At 40.1% G+C, this 15071-nt stretch overlaps 1 protein-coding gene and 1 long non-coding RNA gene across 3 annotated transcripts in view; one reads left to right on the top strand and one right to left on the bottom strand.

Annotated features, from left to right (window-relative positions):
- The window catches only part of LOC147915115 (uncharacterized), a 90263-nt gene that overhangs the window by 61351 nt on the left and 13841 nt on the right, over nt 1–15071 (bottom strand). The gene's annotated exons all lie outside the window — the stretch shown is intronic.
- LOC147915113 (uncharacterized) overlaps nt 367–15071 on the top strand; it is a 55694-nt gene continuing 40989 nt past the window's right edge. The window contains exons 1-2 of one of the 2 annotated variants that reach the window (XR_015554421.1): nt 367–2410; nt 6300–10543. Coding sequence is in view for 1 of the 2 variants with exons in the window: in XM_087439539.1 (XP_087295665.1) it covers nt 2255–2410; nt 6296–6451 (312 nt within the window). In the remaining variant the exon portion in view is untranslated. Of the gene's footprint in view, nt 2411–6295; nt 10544–15071 lie in introns of those variants that run through there. The other variant, XM_087439539.1, reaches the window with a different exon arrangement.

Here is a 15071-nt window from a genome sequence, read left to right as displayed (position 1 = left end):
TGCCATAGCACCCTATACCCTTGAAGATAGTAATGCCTCTGGTTACATAGATTGGTTGTTGGACCAGAAAGTGTTGTTTGGATAGTTTGCTCTAAGGATGAATCAGAATGCTGCCATGCCAAGACACAGTCTTGGGCCCGCCCGTGGCTTAGCGGTTAAGTCGCGCGCTCTGCTACTGGCAGCCCAGGTTCGGATCCTGGGCGTGCACCAACGCGCCGCTTCTCCAGCCATGCTGAGGCCGTGTCCCACATACAGCAACTAGAAGGATGTGCAACTATGGCATACAACTATCTAATGGGGCTTTGGGGGGAAAAAAAAAAAGGAGGAAGATTGGCAATAGATGTTAGCTCAGAGCCGGTCTTCCTCAGCAAAAAGAGGAGGATTAGCATGGATGTTAGCTCAGGGCTGATCTTCCTCACAAAAAAAAAAAAAGACACAGTCTTAAGGTCAAAGCAACAGGCATGAAACCCAAATTCTGAGAGTAAAGTGAGGGCAGGAAAGCCAGCTCATGCATCAGTAGACAGACAAATGTCATTGCATGTGATCAGCCTGAAGACAAAAAACACTTTTTACTGGCAATTGTTTTCAATTTTTCAAGGTAGAGGAAGGTGTCTTAAATTGAAAGTGATTGTAGAGAGATGGTGAGGTGAGGACAAAATCGTGAAGAAGGAGATAACTTCTAGAACCAAATCTCAGTTAAAGATACAAATGAATCCTAGAGTAGTAAGGACTATTGGATGGGGTAAAGGAAAACTATATTGGACATTACAGAGACTTAAGAGTCTTTTAATTTTATTTTGTTATAATTTATGCAAAAACAAGAGGAAGAAAAGAGATCCTGTAAACTTTACAAAGTAACTATCACCAAATGAGGAAGAATTTAAGACAATGTTATTTTCCCTTAAAGACAGTTAACTTGAAAATTCACAAGAATCACAGTTAACTTATTTAAGGTGACATACATAAGTGATGAAGCAGCTCCCAGGGAGCCCCGAGGGACGTGCTGCACTGTAATTAGATTGGCACCCTTCACAAAGTCGCTTTCTTGCTTGCTCGCACTTGGAATCTTTTAATTCGCTTAGCTTATAAGTGGGTCTAAAAAAACCCGACACACATTAAAAACCTTCCCATCCCATGAGCCCTGCAATTTAATATGCATGAAAATTACCCCTGTCTTTTGCTTGTTTTGTTTTATTTTTTTCCAAGACACTGATGTTCCTTTGTTTAAACTGATGGCACTCACAAACTGCTCTACCACCAATTCTTACACGTGTATTAATTTTGGTAATGGGTTTCTGCAACAATGTGGCTGCTGTTGTTCCTGGAAGGTGGTACTCATGTGCCACTTCACTTGCTGTGAACTATTCCAAGCAATATTCGCGCACAGCAGATAGAAAACTTTTTAATACGCAAAGTAAGGGGTGGGCAACAACAGTGAGACACAACGACAAAGCTCTCAGGTAGGCTGAATAGAATCAAAGGATGAGCAAAATTCTGAAGAAAAAATGAAAAGTAATTCATCTGGCTGTACCTTTAATTACTCTCTTTTTATGCAAAGAGAGAATATAGAATATCACAAGACTTCTAGGAAGTGAGAAGACAGTTTCCGTCTGAAATAGATGCTGTTTAATGGAAATTGTCAGTGATACCACTTGGGAATGAGAATGTGTCGTATCTGCTGGCAGCATCAGATGGAAAGAGGTTTTATCACGTGAAAAAGAGCTGCATGTGTCCAGTCAGGCCTGCAGCATGTATTCTCGTTAACCATGTTCATTGTGTTGGTAATCTTTAACATTCATTAGGCCAATCTCCAGGGGAAAATGACATGCTTAAGGCTAGGGATCAAGACACAGGTAGCAGGAATTGATCCTAGAGCTCACTTGAGCTGTCTTAAAGAAACCTTTGTAGTAGAAGTTATAAAAACATCAATAGCAACATATCGGTAACCAGTTGTGTTATCAGAAATATATTTGCTCTTTGTCCCCAATTCCTGAAACAAGGATTGTAAAACCCTTGTCTTGCCCTGAGTGATAAGAGTGTCTTTTGTTATTCGTAAGGAGCCCCTTTGGATCACACCTGAGTTTATGTTAATGAGGAGACAGGGTGGGGCCTCTAGATAGGCTCAGGGTGGGCTGGTCAGCAGAAAGGTGAGTGATTGCAGGGTTGGACGTGTCAGCCCCACCCACGACCTCTGGGAACTGGAAGGAGCAGCTGGAGATGGAACTCCCTAAAAGCCCTTGAACAACAAAATTTGATGAGCTTCTACGTTGGTGGGCACATCGAGGGGCTGGAAGGTGGTGCACCTGGAGAGAGCGTGGGAGCGCCACACACCACTTCTCCCACGTTTTTCCCTATGCGTCTCTTCCATTGGCTGTCCCTGAGTTGTGCCCTTTACAATAAACTGATAAACGTAAGTACAGTGCGTCCCTGAGTTCAGTGAGCCATTCTAGCAAATCTCAGACCTTAGGAGAGGGTCATAGGAACCCCCGATATAGCTGTTTGGTCAGAAGTACAGGTGACAACCTGGACTTGCGATTGGCATCTGAAGTGGGGGCAGTCTCGTGGGACTGAGCCCTTAACCTATGGGATCTGCATTAACTCCTTGTGGTTGGTGTCGGGATTGAAGTGTAGGACACCCGGTTTGTATCCATAGAATCAGAGGATTGGTTGTTGGTGTTGGAAAAAACTTCAGACCAGTTTTTTTTGGAATATCAACCACATGCCAGAACATGGGACTCTAGGACCTTGCTCCTCAGAGCAGCAGTGTCAGTCTCATATGGGAGCTCGATGGAAATGCGGAATCGCAGGCTCTACTCCGGGTTTCCTACATCAAATTCAGCCTTCCACAGAGGTCCTCAGGTGAGGTATCTGCACAATGAAACTGGAATCACTGTGGGAGTAACTTTACAAAATCCCTCTTAGGATTTATTACCCAATTTAAGAGCCCGAATTTGTCCCTAGAATGAAGTCTAAGCAGGTATGTCTCTTGGAGATTGCAAAGGAAAATGGAATTCGCGTGTGAGACTTGCAGATTTTGGTCTGTATCTTCATTACTCAGAAAAGCATGAGCTGTTGCCATCTGAGGCTGCTCGCTCAGTATTCTAACCCAGTACTTACTGTCATATGCAGAGGCAGGGTGTACGCTGCCCTGTCCTCTTGCGTTTTTATACAGGAGAAATGATGGGAAAACAAGGAGCTGTGGCTGGAAGTGCAGAGGGAGAAAGTAATGGGCTTAAGAGTAGAGCACGTACATCTGAACACATATAGTTTAATAGCAGCTGGCAGAGCCATTGTCCCCCTTCATGACAGCCATGAGCACTGCCACTACCACAGCACCTGATGAGTGCGAATGGGTGGGTGGGAGGGAGGAGGTGCTCTTACAGAGTGAAGAACCTGGGTGATTTTTTGTTTAATCTCTGTCTTCTTTGCAGACCAGAATGGTAAGCGTATTTCTTCGCCATCCATATTGAACATCTTTAGATTTGCAAGAAACAGATTTCTTACAGTGCTTAGTAGTTTTTGAAGAAAAATTCTCTCCTACCTCCTCAAAGAACTTCTGTTTCTGTAGATTTCATTTTTTAATTCATTTCCAAAGTCTCTTGTATCACTTCTTTCCCAACAATGAGAGAGCCTTTCCATATGTGCTTGGAAAGCTGTAGCAAATCCTGGCTCTCACCTTCAGATATCAGCACTAGGGGAGGGGGTGGGAGAATACTCTGTGGCAGGAAGGAAGACACGATGAAATTAGAAAAGAAATGAGGTGAAGAGACAAGTAATGAAAAGGGGCAGGGCTATTTAGCTATAACTAGCTGAGGGAAAAAAAGGCTACAAAAATTGGTACGTGTTCCCAATATTAACTATTTCATATCTGAGCATATGAAGATTTGCATGCCTAATTTTGCTTCCTTTCTTGAGAATCCACAGCACACAGAGTGATCCTAAATTGTAGCAGGGGTAAAAGAATACTCTAGTTTTCTTCTGGTTATCCTTCCTCACCATCTTCTTCTCAAAGAATAAGCTCATCCTCACCACACAGGCATTTCTTGGGAGGGATTTACCACACACTTTCCTTCTAACTGGGCTCAAGCCTGTAATTTGGACCTGTTTCATTCCACCATTAAAGAATGCATGAAAATAGGGCCGAGATGAGAATTTGACTAGTCAGCAAACCATGATAAGCTCAATTCTTCACATTTATGAAATGAAACCAGTTTCTGCATCCCATCTCACTTGGTAGAGTGTCATAAATTTGGATTATATGTCAATTATCCAAATTCACTTCTCTGTACTTTCTCCTTTGAATATGAATGTGATTTTAATTTAAAGCTTTCTTATGCACAAAACTTCCTGTTTTATGTTTTAACCACCATCCTGGACTATTTCACACTCGCCAAACATCTTCTCTTTCCAAGGTCATCTGTTTCACAGCATCACTGGAAATGAAGTGGGACGTATAGTTCTGTTTAATCAAATTTTATGCTCTCTTGCCTCCATCTTATGGCCTCTGTGCTAATTGATCAAGTTTTCAATTAAAGTCTTCCATCTTTGTTTTAATTCTTTGTTAAGGTTTTCATTCCGTGAGATGGTTTCATGAGATCTGAGTGGCTCAAACCCCTGCCATCCTCTCCCATATCTGCCCACCGGCGTTTGCACAGAGACCCGGTTCTCTGTTCCTCTCTGACTTCATCCCATTTCTCACAGTTAAATTTCTTCTTGGACTGGCTTTGTCTACTACACCCAGAATCTTTAAAATTTTGATTTATTTGTTCAAGAAGGGATTAGCGTACTTCGTGTGTTATCAGGGATTTAAAAAATCCCTCTTTGTACACTTTTCAGCTGTCTTGTTCCATAGCAATCAAGAAAATTGGAAGTATAGTCTCCTAAACAGCAGTTAAAAAATAACTGTAGTTAATAAACGGCAGCCATATGACATTCCCCGTTACGCTGGGTGCTTCACTGAGAGGTCTGTCTAACCAGCTGTAACATGACTCAATTGCCAAACCCCTTTCTATAGATCAGTTAAGGTGCTAACACATCAAATACACGTTAACACTGCATCTCTCGGGTTACACTGATTACCCACTTCTATACTTGATAAAGGAGAGTTTCATCCCCAAAGCTGGAGTAAATCAAATCTGCCTTGAAATTCACAAAAGGATGGTATATTAAAATATAATAGTTATTAAAATCAATATATTTTAAACAACCCAGGAAAATATGCCGACAGGATCAATGTAAATAAGCTTTGGTTAGAAGGCCTTTGCTCATGGCAAAATAATTCTTAAATTCAAAATGTGGAATTTTAACTTTAAGTTTGTCATTTTCAACACTGCGGGAGAAATTCAGACAACATCGTTTCATAGCAGCCCGTGCAACGCGTGACAGGCTGTATTAAGGGTTTACTCTTTACAAGTTTTACAATATGAAATTCTCACTTTATGATAATCTTCAAATAATGCGGGAAAGCTCATAAAGTATATTTCTTTTGCCTGCTTAAGATGCAAAGAGCAGGCACGCTTCCTCACCTTGGTTACCTGCATCTTAACGCGGGACTCGGGCTCCGATTGGGCCGGTGGATCTCGGCGCCCCTGTGAACGCAGGCTCTTCACCCTGCAAGCTGTGGTTTGTGGAGCACGTAATATTTTGCTTCTACAAATATGTTTTCAAGATTCAGGAGCTAGTGATAGTTTTAACAAGATTTGTTTATACTTTTACAGCTTCCTTTATTTCCATTCACCGCTTGATATAGATTTAGCTTGCAGTATGGATCAAAATGCCACAGAGCAGTGTTTAAAGATGGGTGTGTCTAGGGCACATTGGATATCAGGCCCCTTGAAAACTGGAAAACTAAGAACTCTGATTTGTGAAATAATTTTTCTCCACATTTGAGTTTGCTAAATCAACAAAACCCCAATCCCAAGCCAGTGTGCATTTAAGGATATATTCTGGAAAGGAGCATAGAAACGTAGTTAGGGAGGAAGTTGCGTGACCTACTCTAAAATGTCCCTATGTTTTAGGTAGATAATATATAAAATTAAAAAACCTTAACTGAGCATTTTGCCAAGAGTATAATTGTCTATTTTACATGGATACCCTTGAGTCTCCAGATATAAAAGTCCTCAGCTGTCCCAGTGGTTGCTTGTCTTAACAAAAATCACTTTGTTTTAAAAATTTATGATATGTTGTGGCTGATCAAATTGAACCATACCATATCATAAATTCAAAACCAATTTTGTCTAAGAATGTAAACTATCAGCTAAAAAGGCACTTTCCCTTACATTCTGTTGTTTTTAAGGCAGGGGCTTCCCACCTTGAGGACATAGAAGAATCACTTGGGAAGACCACACCCCTGCAGATTCAGATCCAGAGGATCTGCATCCAGGTGATCACTCCCCCCCATGTCATTCTGATGCAGCTCATTCTCACGAAGACTGTCAGATCACACTGCGAGGTACATGGTTTTAACAGGTCTACACTCCAGCTTCTTATATAGACCATGAAATTTATCTGTGTGCTGGAAGGTCTCAGAACCTCAAACGCTTTGGTTGATTTTTGTGGATTACATGGCCAAAAACTATGGAATATTCTCTCTCTTTTTCATCATAGTTCAACTTAGTATTTGTTAGTAACAAACTAGAAAGGCAGCCTACCCTGCATGTTCTTATTTGAAAAATTTCTTAAGATGGCCATCTTCTTTAATTTTCACTTTAGTAACCCTGTTTCAAGGGGCTAAATGATCTGTTTTCTGGGTTTAGGTGATTTCTTTTCAGATAAAAAATGTTACGCCTTGGAGTGGACGTACTGACTTTTTCATTGTTTAATCTCATTAAAGGATCAAATAACCCCGATAAGACTGATTTAGTGTTAGTTGTAACTTTGTTTTTAACTCCACTAAGGCAGGTTCTTTTCCTTATAAGCTTGAGTTTGAAATAAAATGACAAAGTTGAAGATCAGTTGTGTTAAATCTGCGTTGGTGACATGGTCCCCTTACTTGCTATTTTCATTGTCAGTCGCTGAGGTAGCATTTATTTCCTTCAACATCTGTGAGCGACGCTGAAAGCCCAATTTTTGGAAGCCCAAGCTGATTAACTGGAGAGTAGAAATGAGAGTGGTGGTTGATAGGCGATCCTGACATGTTCACAGACAGTGCTGAGTTGCATTTAGTAATAGAGAGCTGGGGAATTCCAGATTCTTATTCCCAATAAAATTCTTGTCTCTGAACGTGCAATACATTGATGTTATTATCCCATGTTTCTCCACTGCTATAAGCAGGTCAACCTTATTGAAGAGTATATTAGAGTAGGTCCAAATTGCTCTGTGCATTCAAGTACACGGTCATTCACAGTCCTTATCTGTTAGCTGAAGAGTGCACATGGGAGTTTCCCTACAGCACTTTTTCGGGTGGGACTACCCTTTGAAGAAATAATCTTGCTGGTTAATTATGTTCATCTAAGGAGATTTTAGATCTGTGATGGCAGGACGCTTCAACGGAGAGGTTGATGATAAACCCATTATGTACCCCTTTTCTTCCAATCCAAGGGCAGCCAAACTGGCTTCTCTAATTTTAGCTCCAGGCATAGCAACACGAATCTCCACATCCCAGACTGGAGTTTATCTTCCCAGGGGAAACTGGGCAAGGCATGAATTTGAAAAGGAATACGAAATTTATCTTCTTAAGTGCTTCTCCAGAGAAAGTATGCCCAAACCTTCATTTCCTTCTGAGCTGTTGCAACTGTTTGTCTTTCTGCGAGAAAGGAAACTGTATATACTGTTGGGGGTGAGCCAGATTAGGGGAGAAAGGGAATATAAATATCAGAGAGATCAGCAGATCCTCAGAATGGAGCTTTCTGCCTTTTTAAAGATGGTGGTTTATTTCCTCCAATAGTTTCCTCCTTGAAGTGATTTGGGAGAAAGGTGTTGGTAAATAACATTAATCATAAGGGATTTTCCATTCAGCAGCTTGAGAGAAAGCAGAGATTAAAAGCTATGTTACCCCACATTGGCATAAGCAAGATCAAACCATCCTATAATGTAGTGAAATTGACAGTGGACCCAGAGTTGGAGAGGCCAAGGCTGGCCCTGTGGGAACAGCATCCTGGGGCAGGTCAAGTTATTTCTGCAAGCCTCTCTTTCTTATCTATAGGAATGGACTAGCATGATCATTCAGTGTTCTTAGCCTTAAAATTCTAAGATTTTAAATCGGGCCTGATTATGTTTCTTCTACTTCTGGAGTTGGTAAATGTCTCTCCAGAAGAGATGCTTGCTTGCGTATTTCCTTTGAGGACTGAGGGGCCAGCCCTGAAGCAGGGTACAGGTGTAAGCTTCAGGTGGTTTGAGCAGCCAGCAGATCTTGTGCAAATTTAATGGATGAGTGCTTGTGTGTATTTTCTGGAGATCACAGGGTTTTGGTGTTTTTTTTTTTTTGAAATTAGATTCTCAAAGGAATTTATGACCCCAAACAATTGCCCTAAGGAGGGGAAGTGTAGGAGAGACTGTACCTGTGCAGGTCCTGAGAGAAACTTGCAGATCAGGCTGGAGGGAGCTGGAGGAGGCTCACACCTCCTACCTCCTGTCTGAGATATGCCAGTATTTAAAATAAGAACTTAGAGGAGATATTGTCATTTGATTGGAATTTTCAAAACATTGTGCCAGAAAGTAAAAAAGTGTTCAAAACAAAAATAAAACAAATTCCACGATGTTGAGGTGTGTCAAAGGGACACAGAAACCAGCTGAAGGAGCTCCCAATGGCCAAAGCTGGAACCATTTGAGCAAGAAAATAAGGTAGTATTGGATTATAACCCAAGTATGAAATAAGTATCCACAAGTTCCATACTGACTAAATAGATGATTGAATAAATAAATAAAGTGGGGAGAAGAGACAAATCTCCCGTGCAGAAGAATTCCCAATAATTTATGTAGGTACTCTGCTCTTGAGGAAGTAGAGAATATCTCACCACTCCTTAAGTGTGGACTATGCACAGTAAGTTTCTTCCAGAGTGCAGTATATATGGAAAGGTTGTGGAAAATAAATGACTTTACAGTGTAGAAACCTGACAAATACTCTCTCCAGTCAGGTAATCAAGGTGAGTATCAACAGTGATAAGTCATATTGATAGTATGTGCCCTTGATACAATGTGATGAGAATGGATATTTACATCTATGGTCTTCGTCCCCAAAACACATTATCACTGTCTAACCGTAAGAAAAGCATCAGACCAATCCCAATTGAAGGACATCCTACAAAATACCCAACTAGTAATCTTCAAAACTGCCAAGATCATAAAAAACCTGGAAAGTCTGAGAAACTGTCACAGCCAAGAAAAGTCAAGAGAAGATATAATTACTAAATGCAATGTAGTATCCTGAAAGAGAGAAAGGACACTAGGGGAAACTCAGATAATCTGAGTGAAGTATGGGCTTTAGCTAAAAAAATATATTGTAGAGTGTTTGTACACGTGTGTGAACGTATCCCGGCAATTGTAATGAAATTTATTGGGAATGTGATATTGTGCAATCATTAAAAGCAGACTCTAGAACTTGATTTCCAGGGTTCATATCCAGGCTCTGCCAATAATCATAAGCTGTGTATCTTTCAGTAGTTATTTAGCATCTCTGATCTTCATTTTCCTTAACTCTAAAATCAATACACATAGAGCTCTTAGGACAGTATCTGGCCCACAGATACATAATTATTATTAATTGGAAAAGTGAAATAGTGTAGAAATATGAGCTTACATATTAGCCTATACAGATATACTGTGTTTAACGATAATGGTTACAACTAATATTTGTATAATGTCTCACAGTTTATAAAGTGATGACGTGTGCTTGAATTTATTAGAGACTCGCATCACTACGAGCTATTTTGATGTATTATGATCCCCGCTTTACAGGTGAAACCAGTTCAAAGAAGTTATAGGAGATCATAGATAAATGCCAGAGCTGGGATATGACATATTCTGATTTCAAAGCCCATGTTCTTTCAACAATATAAGGCTGCCTCTTAGGCAATTTCTACTTGCAAACTCTCCAGAATTTTTAAATTAAAAAAAGAAAAAGAAGTCCTGAAGATATTGCTCCAAAGTTTTGTTCTCAACATTTTATTATATTATTCCTCACAGCACCCTTAAGGAGAGAAAAGAATAAATACTGATTTCTATATTTTGCAGATGAAAAGATAAGGCTCTAAGATTTTTCTTCTTCTCACATCAGGAATTTGTTAGAATCTGGGAAAAAATCCACCTTAAACCAGACTCACTTTTATTATTTGCTCCAATATGCAATGATCTGTGCTAGATGTTGATGGCATTACAATGAGAACTGCATTAAGATTATTGCCCTCAAGGGTTTGGCTGTGTATTGTCTATGCCTCCTTTTCATCTAATCCTAAATTAGGCAATATATCCCTTATATAGGCATTTCATGCTTGAAGTTTAACATAGCATGATTATATTTTTTACAAGCAAATGTTAGACAAAAGATAACTATGAAGTTTTTAAGTTTAACAAAAAACAAACAAATGCAATTTATACAGTGAACAAATTAGCTTTATAAAAAATAAGATTAACTTGCATAAATTTGGATTTTTCTGAAATTATGTACATGCACTTGCATACATGTATAAATTCAATAAAAATATACATGTGTATAAAATATGTATGTATGGCATTGTCAGACCATTTATGAGGGTACTGTGTAGAAACATCATCCTACAGGCGTGTGAATATGAATGTTTTGCAAGGAGGAGTAAGGGGAAGACAGAAGCCAAAGCTGACAGTAAGTCACAAGTTTATTAGTTGTTTATTATTATGTGACAAATTATCCCCAAACTTAGTGATTTAGAACAATAAGCATCTCACAGTTTCTGTGAATAAGAAATCTGAGTGACTTTGGCTCAAGGATTTTCAGGAGGTTACAGTAAAGGTGTCAGCTGGGGCTGTGGTCTCATCTGAAGGCTCAACCCAGGGAGGATCTGGTTCCAGGCTCACTCACATGGTTGTTGGCAAGATTCAGTTTCTCACCAGTTGTTGAATGAGATCCCTAGATCCTCACTGGCAGCTGGCTGGAGGCCTCCTTTAGTTCCTTGACACATGGGTCTCTCCATCGGGCAGCTGACAACATGGCAGTTGACTTCCCTCAGAGCGTGAGAGCAAGTGAGTGCCCAAAGAAATTAGTCTTTTTGTAACTCATTCCTGGAGTACGTTCCATCACTTCTGCCATATCATTTTGTAGAGGTTAATCACTAGAACCAGCATACATTCCAGGGAAAGGAATTACACAGGGTGTGCACACCATGAGGTGCGGATCTTGGGGAGTCATCTTAAGGTCTAGCATACAAGCATAGTTTTTATGAGAAAATACTGAGAAACACTGAAGGAAATTGTCTGTTTTGGCCCAGGGACAGATGAGGTTAGGGGGCATGGCCCAGCTGATGGGTTTTATCTCAGATGTCTTAGTGGGATATAGGGTACTGCCTCTCGTCTGCAGTTGTGGTATATGGCATTGACAGCTATGTCAGAGACTGGATAACTATTTACCAAACTCATTTTCTCTCCTTCCTGGGCACACAGCTAGAACATATTTGCAAACATTCTTTGCAAGTAGGTCTGGGCATGTGACCGAGTTCTAGACAAAGTAATTCAAATAGAAGTTATATGAACCACATTCAGGTGGATGCAAAAAACTCCCACGCACGACCCTCTGTGTTCTTTTCCACTTCAGGGTGGACAGGATAGAGATAAACTCAAGGGTGACTTTGTAAGGCCCATGTTGAACATGGCAGAACTCAAGATGAAAGGAACCTTGGTACCTGAATATATGACTAGAGGGAGCCATCCACTGATCAAGAACATTCATTTTGAACATTCTGTGAGAAAGAAATAAACTTCTGGTGAATCAAGCTACCGAGCACATGCAGTTCATTGATTATAGAAGCTAGCATTGAGGTAACTACAAGAGCCAGGTATCTGAAGTAGCAGTCCTGAACCAAACAATTCAGCTCCAGCAATGCAGCCTAATCAGAATGTCAGACCATAGCTTAATTATTCTTTAATCCAAATGCCTAGCACAGTTCTTGGCACAAGGAGCATTCTTTGGAATTTTGGTTAAATGATAGATGCTGACGGAAGTTAGTCAGATAATAAGTGGAGGTGACGTATGTAAGGTTTAAGAGCTAGCAGAAATAATTTGAGCCTAGAGCAGCATCCTAAATAAAATGTCAGACGGTTGAATTTTTTTGTTGATTCATTTTGCTGTTGTTAATGCATTGCTTTCAAGCCTTGGTGTGGAATTCTAGAACTAACTAAACAGGTAAGAAAATGGAAAGCCCACATTAGGAGTGTTAGAGTCAAATAATAGATTTAAGAGCAAAGAGTTTAGAGGCTCTAACAACAATAAATTCTGTTTACTAAATACTTACCTTTTCAGCCAGCTTTTATTTTTATTTTTTTGTGAGGAGACCAGCCCTGTGCTAACATCTGCCAATCCTCCTCTTTTTCTGCTGAGGAAGACTGGCCCTGCGCTAACATCTGTGCCCATCTTCCTCCACTTTATATGGGACGCCGCCACAGCATGGCTTGCCCAGCAGTGCGTTGGTGTGCGCCCGGGATCTGAACCGGCGAACCCTGGGCCACTGCAGTGGAGCGTGTGCACTTAACTGCTTGCACCACCGGGCTGGCCCCAGCCAGCTTTTATTTTTGACCCAGATATATCACAGCCCCTTCTCCCCAAAGCCTATTAAAGACTTTTGATTCCTTTAGATTGCATAATATTTTGTAAATTGGTTCTGTGTGTTTATTCTCACCTATTTTTATTTAACAGCCACGTATTAAGGACTTACTATGTGCCAGGCATTGTGCCACATGCTGAAAATACTTAGATGGAAAACATATGAGCTGTGTCTTTGAGGAGTTCAGCCTAGGGAATTTTACCATTGGAACATGCTTTAGTGGGCAATATCTAAAGTGTGAGCATTAATAGCATAATACTTGCAAAGAAAGTATAAGTAGACTACCACAAATTGATGTTAATATCCACCTAATTTTCCTCTTCATTATTGCGTCCCCAGCTCTCAAACTCTGGACATTCACATGCACTGGAGTCTTTTTCTTTTTGCATTATTTTCTGGCATATTTTCTTTTACATTGTTCCATTTGGTTGTTGTTAAAAAAGAAAGAAAATAATACACGCAACATGCAGCAACCCTTTCTATATTATTTGGATAAAATGTTACAACTTGGCAATCAGCAGGATTTTGCTTCCCTTTCTGTGTCAAATGATAAATCTCGAGGGGCAAAACATCTGGCCAGCAGCTTGGGGCAAAGCAGGCTGCAGGATCTCTGTAGCTGGGAGATGGAGGAGAGGGAAGTGGGGCACTTAAGAAACGAAGGCCTCTCTCTGAACTTACACGTATCCTATGGGTTTGTGGAACAGTCAGAGTCCTGCCGAGGACCAAGGTTTAATGGAGCGAAGGAAGGCTGACCCAGTTTGAGGATTGCTTTTCTATATTTATGCCACTTTTTCATTTTTTTCTCGATGCTGCTGCGTTCTTTCCCACTCTCTTGCTCGCCCTCAGCTAACAGCTAGTGCCCTGAGCGCTGATGTGGGCCTGGCCCTGGTCTCAGTGCCTTGCTTAGCATTACCTCATGTAATACTTGTAACAACCTCCTGGGGAAGGGACTACTGTTACCTTCATTTTTTTCAAAGGAGAAACTAAGTTGAATACAGGTCTAACCCTTGCACATCTAGTAACTGTGCAGCAGTGGCTGTAGGGCCTGCCTCTTGCTAACTTTATCTTCTGAATATTGCTCCACATTTTACCTAAAATTCTTTACTCTCTCTTTATTAAAACTGAGAATTAGAACTGCCCCAAATATCCATACTTACCAAATCACCAGCTTATTTTGATAACTTTATTTTTTTCTCTCTTCAAAAGTAATCATATTTAATTAGAAAATAGAAGTAAGCAGAAGAAGGAAACAGAAATCACCCATAACCCCTCCATCCAAGAGCAAACACCGTTACCACCTTTGGTATATATCACGTGCATATGAACACACACGCCGACATCCAGTGGGCCTCTCTTACATGGTAAGTCTTACAGATACAGAATGCTGCTAGATTCTTTCAAGTTTCAAGTCACAAGCACCCACTCAGGCTACTTTAATTGATGATGTTTTCTTGGATGAGTAGTGTGGAATACTCCTAGTGGATAGAGCTCTCATGCCAGATTAGCTTCAGGTAGGGTAAATTTATCCTGGATTTGCTCAAATAGCCTTGGTTCAAGCCTGTTGATCCAGCATAAGTATTAGCAGCATCCTTTTTCACTGCTGAAATTTTCCCGGTTTGGATGATAAATCATGTGATTATCTTGTTCATGGGCCACCGGCCGGCCAGTAGAGGACTGCCGGGTTAAGTTAGTCAATATAGATCCAAGAGATAGAAAAATAAGTGGCGCTGCCATATTAACATTCTCCTAATTAGACTGATAACAAGGAGACAAATACTTAATTAAAAAATTCTACCTGAATAACATCATTAGTCAAATAGAATTAACCATTATTTGGAGAGAACACAGGAGCAGGCTATGAAAACTCACTTGCTTTCAAGTGTACTAGGATCTTTTGCAAAAGGATGCTGGAATGAAAATGTACCCAAAGAATTTTTAAAATCTGATATCCTACAGATTACATGTTAGGCTACAATACATTAAAAATAGAAACCAATAATGAGAATGAAATTAGAATGTGCCAAATGCACAAAAACTTAAAGTATTCTTTAAAAGTGCCTAGGTCAGGGAAGGAATCCAGAATGTAACAAGAAAATGCAATGAAAACATAAATACAATATATAAAAAAAGTATGGAATGCTGCCAAAATAGCACTTAGGAGAAAATTTATCACTCAAAATCCCTCTGTTTGTGTGGAAGAAAAGGGAAAAACAATGAACTAAGACTTCATCTAAAGTATTAAGGAAAAGAATAAAGCAAAATGCCAAAAGAAAATAGAAAAAAAGGAAATGATAAAAAGTAGAAATATGTGGGAACAATAATAGAAAAGGGATCCAATTCACA

The sequence above is a fragment of the Ceratotherium simum genome, chromosome 15, assembly GCF_057802395.1.
Source record: "Ceratotherium simum simum isolate JZ-2026a chromosome 15, ASM5780239v1, whole genome shotgun sequence".
In the NCBI taxonomy this organism is placed as follows: domain Eukaryota; kingdom Metazoa; phylum Chordata; class Mammalia; order Perissodactyla; family Rhinocerotidae; genus Ceratotherium; species Ceratotherium simum.
The sequence above is the reverse complement of the archived record's forward strand: the minus strand, read 5'-3'. Positions and strand labels throughout refer to the sequence as shown.